At 35.2% G+C, this 10298-nt stretch overlaps 2 protein-coding genes across 3 annotated transcripts; one reads left to right on the top strand and one right to left on the bottom strand.

Annotated features, from left to right (window-relative positions):
- Window positions 1–775: 775 nt before the first annotated feature.
- LOC147514505 (uncharacterized) lies at window positions 776–1150 on the bottom strand. Its single transcript, XM_086592608.1, has one exon. It carries the CDS (start codon window positions 1148–1150, stop codon window positions 776–778), a length of 375 nt encoding a protein of 124 aa, XP_086448734.1.
- A 3814-nt stretch (window positions 1151–4964) lies between these two features.
- On the top strand, window positions 4965–10159 carry ARI1 (RING/U-box superfamily protein). 2 transcript variants are annotated; one of them, XM_086583510.1, is made up of 7 exons: window positions 4965–5297; window positions 5605–5637; window positions 5725–6004; window positions 6532–7012; window positions 8773–9321; window positions 9396–9550; window positions 9644–10159. In XM_086583510.1, exons 1-7 carry the CDS (start codon window positions 5112–5114, stop codon window positions 9646–9648), a joined length of 1689 nt encoding a protein of 562 aa, XP_086439636.1. In that variant the 5' UTR covers window positions 4965–5111; the 3' UTR covers window positions 9649–10159. The 2 variants fall into 2 exon arrangements, with proteins under 2 accessions (XP_086439636.1, XP_086439631.1); XM_086583505.1 differs by having other exon boundaries at window positions 4994–5297; window positions 9720–10159.
- Window positions 10160–10298: the final 139 nt, after the last annotated feature.

The following is a 10298-nucleotide window of genomic DNA, read 5'->3' as shown; positions in this document are numbered from 1 at the left end:
TTTAAAAATACCATGTTTGTTCAACTGGTATTGGCCGGTATAGATGTAGTGTTACTAGGAGCTGATTGCTTAACGTCTGTTGAAGCTGCTGGATCAAGTGGAGCACTCCATCTACCTCTTTTCTGATTAGGAAGCTATGAACATAAATAAAGAAGAAGTTAACTTAGCTAGGAATATAAATGGATAGAAAAGAACATATACAAACAATTACCTTTGTGAATATGGCACCACTTGGACCAACTAAGTTAAAAACACCTCTTGGTACAATTGGATTCTTGTACTTTCTCACCTGTTAAAATGAAGAAATTAAATAGCTTAATTACATATTTTGGTATTCCTAATAGACCTTCAAACAGCATAAAATAAATTTTAAAAAGGAATACTTACAAGTTATGGGGGTATTCCTTTAACAACATTATCTTTGGCTTTGGCTTTCTTTTGGGGAATACTTACAATCTCATATATGAAATCATTCATTTCCACATTCATGTAATTACCAGTCATTTCTTCATTCATAGGAGTGTCATCATTCACTTGGTTTTCCTGTAATGAAAGTTAGTGAGTACTCAAAGTAATTAAGTAACTAAAATTTAATTCAAGTCAGTAACTTATAGGTGCATTTAGTATCTCTTTACATCATTTCCTATTGTGGCCAACCTTCTTACATCTTTGACAAGTCATTTTTCTACCTTTTCTACTAACAACATCTGCTTTCTTACTTGGTGACTCATGGAAGTCCTTCCTCCGCAACTTCTTTGGCCTGCCTGGCATTCTCCTATTCTTGGGTGGCAAAAAATTTGCAACCTTGGTCTTTATCCAGAGATAGATTCTCACCATTCATGGGTCTGAGAAAGTGTGAGTATGCCTTCTTATTGCTCTCAACAGAATACCAGTGTGCAACATATTTCTCAGGTTCATCTCCACTGTTAAACATTGCAACAATGGAATGACAGTAAGGAATTCCACTGAGCTCCCACAGTTTGCAAGTACATGTCTTCTGTTTCATGTCCACTATATAAGCTATCGTATCCCTTTTGATTTCAAATTGTTGGTTCCCATAATAAAATACCCTCCAGTGCCTATATTCCAGCTTGTTTGCCTCTAACTTTTCTCTAGCTATAAGGCATATAGTATCATCCCATCCTCGCATCATATCTACTCTCTGACCATTTTTTCCATCAGCTTCATTCTAATCTCCTCAAACATAGAGATTATTGGTTTACTCCTAGCTTCAACAATTGTCCCATTAAACACTTCACACATGTTGTTCTCAACAGCTTCACTAGTAGAGTGAGTTAGTTGCAAAAAAGGCCCTTGACCATGCATGCAACTGGATTCTTATCCATCAAGTATGTATGTGCTGCCTGGTTCACTTTCTTTAACTCCTCCATAGCAGTATGAAATTCTTGAGGTGTACTAGCTTTATGTGCCTTCCAAAAAGCAATTTTGAGTTGCAGCCCACAATATTTTTTCTTGAAATTTGCATATATGTGCCTAGCACATGCCCTATGCTCAGCCAATGGTAGGCACAAATGTAGAGCCGCAACAAGTCCTTTCTGTTGATCTGTGATAATTAATTGTCCACCCTTGTCCATCGAAAATATTCAAATCATTAAGCCATCTGTCAAGGAACCAACACCAAGAGGCTTTGTTCTCACTCTCCACTTGTGCCCATGCAATAGGGAACATTTGGTTGTTCCCATCCCTTCCTACTGTAGTAAGAAGCTCACCCTTGACAAATCCCTTTAAAAAACAACCATCTAGACCTAATACAGGTCTACATCCTTCCAACCAACCTTTTTTCAAACTATGAAAACAAACATACATCCTCATGAAATGACCTACTGGTAGTGGTGCATCCACTTCCATCTGTACTGGGTTAGGTCTATCAACCTCTATTATTGTACTACTTGGATTAGACCTTAAGATTTCATGTGCATAGTCAAACACCTTGGCATAATGAAGCTCTAAACCCTTGTCAACACCACCTAAAGCTTTCCTCTTGGCTCTCAAACATTGTGTTGTAGTTACTTCTAATGCAAATTTATTCAAGATTTTAGCCTTAAAGTCTGCAAGCTTCCAGGTTGGATTAGCAAGTATCTTATTGTAATACCTCTTCGCAAGCCACTTAGAATTCCCCATTTTAACACTGTAGTTTCTACCACACTTGTAAAATGTCTTGATCTAAAAAGTTTATGAATCTTGCATATCCATGGACACTTTGGAGAACAAAGAGCTAGAAGTTGTCTTGCCATATTCTTCCTATACCAAATGGAAAAACCATTTAATTTGCAACTGAGTAGTTGCTCAAAGACTCCTTCAACTGTTGAGGAGAGGTGAACTCCAGCCCAACTTCAGGCACAAATGTAAACATGTCTTGTTGAGGATTATAAACAGGGTAATTAGTTTTCCCCCTATTGACAACATGAGTGTCACACTCATAATCTGATTCTAGCTCAGGAGTATCGTAATCATCACTATCAGCATACTCAATATCATAACCATCATTAACATGATAAATAGGTACATCCACGGCTTCATTAGTTCAGTAGGTGGTTCAGTCATTGGTTCAGTAGGTGGATTAGTATGTGGTTCAGTAGGTGGTTTGTCCTTTCTTGTTGGTTCAATGGGTGGTTCAATTGCTGTTTGTTTACGTTTTTTCGAAGCCAACTTCTCATCCTTCCTCTATGCATTTGATACCCTAACCTCTATCAATTCTTCATCATCAGTGGCAAAGTCTAAACTTCCAGCTAACACCCCTTTCCTCTTTAAACTCACCCTCATCCTCAAACTCATAATCTTTTTCTTTATCCTCTTTATAGATAACATACACATCAATGCTTCCATACACAGCAGCTTGGTTTAACATTTCAGAAATAGATCTTTCATTGCCAATTAATTTAAGACCTTCTGCTAGAGACAACCCAAGATAAGGATAATATAGCTTCCAATAATTATAGTTGAGTATATAACCCAATTGAACAACCTTAGCATGAAGATCATACAAGTTCATAGTAGCAGGATCAAGACCATAGTACACTTGCTTATACCTAGCTTCATAATGCAATATTGGCTCCCAATAAAACAAACCACCATGGTGTAATACTAAGTTGAACTTGTCCACTATATACGAACAAAAAAAAAAATATCAATAAATTATTACATTATAATAAAAGTATATGAGAATCAATATACAATTTCAATCCACAAATCCACAAATTTTTCGAGCTAAATAAACTAAACAAAAGGGATGACTCAATGGGAATAACTTTGATTCTAATAATTAAAAATACTTACTGAGACAACACAACACTCAAGCTTCCTCAAAAGAGCTTCAATTTATTCTTTGTCTTCACTTTGATATTCAATTTTATTTTTAAGGGTTCACACTTTCTTTTTGATTCAACACTTTACTCTTTGTTTGTTTGTTTGTTTGTTTGTTTGTTTGTTTTTTTTTTTTTTTTTGGGTACTCTTTTATTTTTCATCGAGTCAAAGATTTTTGATTTACTTCCAACCGCACATGTCTGTCCCGTGACCTACGTAACTAATTGAGTTATTTAGCGCTAATTAGAGAAACCCAACTCACGTGCTTAAACACGTGAGCTCCCCGTTAGCGAAGTTGGACGGATTGAGACGGAAAACAGACGAAGGTACTAAATTGAAACAAATTGAGACTATACCTCTTTAAACAAGCAAACCTCCCAATCAATTTTCCTTGAATCGTGCAACTTTTCTTTTAACAAGTACTCTACTATATCTTTCTTTCTCTAATATAAGTTATTTAATTTTCTTTTTATTTTTACAAAGTTTCTTCATGTTTCCATATTAATCAAATCTCTACACATTAATTTTAAAACTTAAAAAAAAAAAAAAACTTTCCTATTAAGCATTTTTCAAACTAACAAACTATTTTCTCTCATTTTCAAAAAGTCAAACATATATACATATTTTGTTCTAATTTTATTAATTAATAATATATATAGTAAACAAAAATGATTTTGAGCATTAATTAAAATAGGGATGTTACAGTATTGCTGCCTGCTATGCGATCCGAGATTTTGGTTGGTCCTGCTATAGACATCTCTTATCTTTTATGAGGAATTTGGATTTTTTTTATTTTTTTTATTTTTATGTTTGTAATTAATATGTTAGAAAACTTTCTTTGAAGACCTGGCGCTTTAAGTCTTGTCATGGGGAAGTAGGCATCACTCGTTTGTAGGTAGTTAATTCAATATATTGAAAAGCTTGTTTACAACTATTAAGTATAAATAGGTATCAAAAAAAATTATATAGGGCACAAGAAAGCTTATATGGCTAACCAACATTGTTTTATTCCATTTAGTTTCGACACTTTCGATTTCTTAATTAGCACAATAGTTTGTTAAGCTATTTAAAAGAATTCAAAAAGTTATAGTCTTATAATAAAATAGTAACGTAATGACAGTTGGTTCTAACAAGTTGTTATTTTGCAAATTTGTTTTAATTATTTGTAAAATTTGTTATCAATAAAATTTCCACTTCAAAAAAAAAAAAAAAAAAACCTCATTGGCTAGCAAAAGTCAATAAATGCCAAAGTAGAGCAGTGGAGAACCATCTCAGAGCCATACCCAGGCACAGCTAAAGAAAAGCTCTCATAATAGCTTCTTAATAAATAACAAGTTTTAAATATATTTATTTTATTTTATTTTTCAAATGCGATTTTGAAGTTAAAAATTAGTCATCGTTTGTACGCTATGTCTTACTTCCCGATTATGAATCCTCCTCACACACCACGCTCTTTACCTATTTGGTAACGAAAAAGAAAAAGTAAAAAATCCTCTCCTACAACCGATTACAGACAGCAAACGTGTGGTACCGTTTTAACATTGACAAATAACATCTATTTTTCCATCTCGAGACACTTGATTGGTTCAAAACACAGTAGCAGATTTCTAAACCCAGCAACCGGGTACACAAATAAAATAAACAAAAAGAATTCTAAAACAAGAACAACTCTTTTGCTACCTCACCAGTAGTACTCTCCTTAAAACACCAATTCACTTCTCTTCTCCAAAAAAAAACCGAAATTTTGAATTCAAATTTACCGATATTTATTTATTGATTGAGAAGAATGGGTGATTGTATAAATATCAGTGATGATGATGAAGATAATAATAATTATGAAGAAGAAGAAGATGATGATTATTATGATTATTCTGATGATCATGATAATTTTAATAATAATGATGCCTCCTTTGATGGAATTGAGAATGATGATGATGATTGGACTAAGTCTTCAAAGAATCCAACATGTCAGGTGATTGATTGGTTCTTTTCTTTTTTTCTTTTTTTTATGATTGGGGCATGTTTTGTTATTGGAATTCGATGATTTGGTGCGTTAAAGATTTCATCTTTGCTTTTTTTATTATTATTATTATTATTAACTGTGGATTAATCAGACAGTATTAGTTTTGTTACTAAATTAAATAAAATTTTAGTTTTGTTTTGAGTACCCGGCGCGCAAAAAGTTGATAAATAAATTAAAATTTATTGAGAGTGGAGATGTGTGGTGCTGTTTTTTGGTATGGCAACTTACTTGTACCTATGTTCGTGTTTTTTTTCAGGTAATCACCAGAGAATCTCTTATAGCAGCTCAGGTGAAGCTTTTGCCACTGTATCTGTTTCTGTTATGTTTTTAATAGTTTTAATGGTTAGAACTTAAATATGAGAATATGTGTGTGCAGAGAGAAGATTTGCGTAGGGTGATGGAGTTGCTAGGACTTAGTGAACAACATGCTAGGACTTTACTTATTCATCATCGATGGGATGTTCAGAAGTTGTTAGCAGATCTTGTGGAGAAGGAAAAAGATAGACTTTTTGCTGAAGCAGGTGTGACTGTGCTTGAGTCTAGATGTCATTTTACATCCCAGTCTCGGTCAGAAGAAACATGCTATATATGCATGGAGGACATTCCTATAGAGCAGGTTACGACAATGGATTGTGGGCATTGCTTTTGCAACAACTGTAAGCACTTTGCTTTACAATCTCGTCCACCTTAATAAGAAAACCTGTTGAATTTGTATCATAAGATTGTCGTAGCAAACCTGTAACAAACATGTTGTGGTCTATATTTTGCATTTTCTTTTTCTTCTTCCCTTCTTATTTTAATACACAAATCCATTTGTCATAATGTCATGGTTTGTCTCTCGGGAAACTGAGTAATGTCTTCTTTCCCTTCTTTGCGGAAAATGTCTTCTTGACCTCATTCATTAACTACAGCTCACCTTTTGTTTGACATCTTGTTGTTCTTGTCATGTTTTTGTTGTAAAATCTCTCCCTCTGTCCTGAGCCGTGGAAAACAAAAAGTAAACTATAAAGGGAAAATAGGTGAAAAAAAGTTAGCCTCCACTGCATTGGTCGATCAGCTAAGAAAGTTGAAAAGGTGTTATGCTAGTTTGTAAACCTAATTGGCTCTCTTTTATAACTTCTAGGAGTCATTTGTTTATTATAACTTATAAGTGAAACTTATGTATATGCGTGTCTGTGGCTAGGTTGGACAGAGCATTTTATCGTCAAAATTAATGAAGGGCAAAGTAGGCGCATTAGGTGCATGGCGCACAAGTGTAATGCTATATGTGATGAAGCTATTGTCAGAAACCTAGTCAATGCAAGGGATCCTGATTTGGCGGAACGCTTTGAACGTTTTCTTTTGGAGTCATATATTGAGGACAATACTATGGTGAAATGGTGCCCAAGTGTTCCTCATTGTGGTAATGCGATACGTGTCGAAGACGAGATATATTGTGAGGTGGAATGTGCATGTGGACTGCAGTTCTGTTTCGGTTGTTCATCAGAAGCTCACTCACCTTGTTCATGCCTCATGTGGAAGCTTTGGGCTAAAAAGTGCAAGGATGAATCAGAGACCGTTAATTGGATGACGGTCAACACAAAGCCTTGCCCTAAGTGTTACAAACCTGTTGAAAAAAATGGTGGCTGTAACCTCGTGAGCTGTATATGTGGACAACCATTTTGGTGAGTTTCTCAGTCACCTTGTTACTTTAGTTCAAGTTATGCACTGTTGTTTTCATTAATTAGTTTTGTTTCTGTTCCTGATATTACTTTTATAATTATAGTTATATATTTATTATTTTTCTGGAGGTGTGAAGTAGACTTGGATATATACTTGTGTCGACATATTAGGTTTAAAGTATCACACTGATAGTGGTCGTAAGTGCTAAGGCTCTGGATCTGCACTACCCTTTACCTTTTTCCTGCACTAAGTAGGATTACAATGAATGATGGTGTAACATTGAATGCGGAAGCAACTTCAGTGATGAATACCAATGAAATGAATTAATTCAACACCTGTAACCAGGGTTTGAACACTTAAACTACTAAACTAGAGGGAAAAAAATTCTCTTAATAGATTATTCAATAACCACCAAAGAACAATTGTGGCTTCAAGGCCTTTAAATATCAAGACAACTTCTAATTCTTATTTAGGAAGCCAAAAATTGAAGCTACTATTCAATGCCAAGTTGCCAACACTATCTATAAATAAATAGATATAGTTCATCTTTAGAATGATTGTCCCTCTTGTTTAAAACCTATGTTACATAGACACACCATATTTAAAAAATAATCTGTGTCGGATACGTATCCACGTGTCCGTATCGGACACACACGGACGCATATTGTGTGTGATATACCTTAGTTTTTTATATTTCTCCGTGTCAAACACTCTGTATCCGTGTCAGATATGGACACACGTGTCCGTGTCAATGTAACTTAGTTTAAAACACTTACCAGATCCTTTGATCAGAGCAGGTGCCTCCAGCCTTTTTTTATTTTAAATGGGTATTGGTTTCAGATCTTTCAGTGATGCATTTGTATTGCAATTGCTTTGACTTGGGAGGGGTATCATTACTTAAGCACAACTGGAGTGTTCTTCTGAATGTGTGCTTTTTTGGACTAGACGTTTACTTAATCACTTGCTTAGTTGATTTTTGAGAAAGACCAAAGGCATTGAATTAACTCTTTAAATGGTTTGAGTAGCAGAATAACATCATAAAGAATATTACTTGAAGGAGAACTATTTTCACTATACATATACCAGATTCAGAGTGATTGCACTATGTTGACTGCAGTAAAACTTGTTCTATATGCTGTGATTTGGTTGACTTTTGTCAACGATTGTATCAGAATTATTTGCTGATTTAGGCGTGAGACATGTTTCAGGAAGGTTTTTTTTAGGCATTAATACTCTTCTGTTTTCGTCAAATATACTTGAGCACCATCAGTTGTTCTCTTTGCTGTTGTAAGGGCCAGAGGATGAGTGTTCTCTTTAAAGCTAATTCATTCTCCCAGTTCTCACCAAGTCGTCGTTTTAATCTAGACTTCAGTCGCTTTAATACTTTATATACTCGACTATAGCATGATGAATTTCTACTGGCTTAATATAGGCTAGAGACTGGTTCCAGCCTGATTCAGTTGTAACTTGATACTGTACGTCTGTACCTCATTTTTTGCTTAATCATATTGCCATGAAGTTTTACGATGTCAGATATGGCCTTTACCTAGTATGCAAGTACTATTTCTTCCCAGATAGTCAAGAAGATAAAGGTCTTTGTGGCTTCACACAAACTTGATGTCCTTGCGAAGTATACAATAGTATTTTCTATGTCTGCAAACTTGATGTGCTTGCAAAGTATGCTATACCATCTTCAACATGTGCAGTTCTTCAAATTTGGTTTTTATCTGATTTGTAGGATTAACATTCTTTCTTTTTGCAGTTGGGTGTGTGGAGGAGCTACTGGACGGGACCACACGTGGACAAGTATAAGTGGTCACAGTTGTGGACGCTATAAAGAGGATACAGAGAAAAAAGCCGAGCGTGCAAAGAGGGACCTCTATCGGTATATGCACTATCATAACCACTACAAAGCTCATACAGACTCTTTTAAACTGGAAGCAAAACTTAAGGAAACAATACAGGGTAAGATATCAATACTGGAAGACAACTCAACATCTGATAAAGATTGTAGTTGGGTAACAAATGGACTCTATAGACTATTCAGATCAAGGCGAGTTCTTTCATATTCTTATCCATTCGCGTATTACATGTTTGGTGATGACCTCTTTAAGGATGAGATGACAAAGGAAGAAACTGAAAGAAAGCAACACCTGTTTGAAGACCAGCAGCAGCAACTTGAATCAAATGTTGAAAAGCTTTCCAAATTTATAGAGGAACCATTTGATACCTATGCTATGGATAAAGTCATGGAGATAAGAATGCAAGTCATCAATCTAACTGTCATCACTGATAGACTCTGTACAAAAATGTAAGTCATGCCTCGCAGCACTCTGTTTACCAGTTGAAATGTGATTTGGTCATTCATTCTGTTAACATGTGCAGGTATGAATGCATTGAGAATGATTTATTGGGGTGTCTTCAATTTGAGACCCATAATATTGCTCCCTACAAGTCAAAGGGTGTTGAGAAGGCATCAGAGCTTCCCGTCTGGAGCACAAAAGCAGACTTTTACCTGGCACACAGCTCTGGAATTAATGGTACCACCCTTAGAACTTCCGAAGTTTAAGTTTTATCTATTGAATCATCCCATTTTTATTTTGTAATGATTAACTCTTTTCTCTTGATTTTAGTTTAACACGAAGCAAAATTGAAGATAAAATAAGACCATCTTGTCTTTCAAACGCTAATGACATATGCAATATATAGGAGGAACAGTGGAACACAATGACCCTTCAGGCACCCAAAATAATGAGAGAGGATGCTCTTCTAGGAAGCGCACAAGGAGAGAAGCTCGTGGAGATGGCCTGTTTGATCTCAACTTGCCTGCTTGACAAAAGCTAATTTAATGGCGCTCCGACTTTATCCAACACAGTTGTATAGCTCTAACTTGAGAGTGGTGGGCATTACTAGCTGGAGAAATTCGAAACTGATAGCAAATAACAAGCATCTTTCCTCCCGGCCATTCATCATCGAGTTCTTCCGTTTTTTCTTAGTCTCAAATTCATATCTTGTACATCCATTATTATGTTGGGTCTGTGCATATATATATATAATATATAACATTTTGGTTTCGCTACCCAAAGCTTGAACAACATCATTGCACGTGAAAAAAGTTTATATTATTATGGTTTCTATTTACTAGTGAATCTCATGTTTTTTTATTAAGATTCAAATTCCTTCCAAGTATGAAGTGTACAAGGGTCATAACCTTAATTCCTAATGGCAGATATTCCTAATGGCAGATGGACCTCTTTTTCTCTGTCTCTCTTGTTTAATCTATCTTGG

Source organism: Coptis chinensis, chromosome 2 (genome assembly GCF_015680905.1).
Source record: "Coptis chinensis isolate HL-2020 chromosome 2, ASM1568090v1, whole genome shotgun sequence".
Lineage (NCBI taxonomy): Eukaryota > Viridiplantae > Streptophyta > Magnoliopsida > Ranunculales > Ranunculaceae > Coptis > Coptis chinensis.
The sequence above is the reverse complement of the archived record's forward strand: the minus strand, read 5'-3'. Positions and strand labels throughout refer to the sequence as shown.

What these genes read in the sequence shown, in the direction of transcription:
- ARI1 (XM_086583505.1), top strand. Translation starts at nt 5,112, where the DNA reads ATGGGTGATTGTATAAATATCAGTGATGATGATGAAGATAATAATAAT. An exon ending in GATAGACTCTGTACAAAAAT is followed by an intron (nt 9,322 to 9,395) that starts GTAAGTCATGCC and finishes TAACATGTGCAG; the next exon opens with GTATGAATGCATTGAGAATG. An exon ending in ACACAGCTCTGGAATTAATG is followed by an intron (nt 9,551 to 9,719) that starts GTACCACCCTTA and finishes TGCAATATATAG; the next exon opens with GAGGAACAGTGGAACACAAT.
- LOC147514505 (XM_086592608.1), bottom strand. Translation starts at nt 1,150, where the DNA reads ATGCGAGGATGGGATGATACTATATGCCTTATAGCTAGAGAAAAGTTA.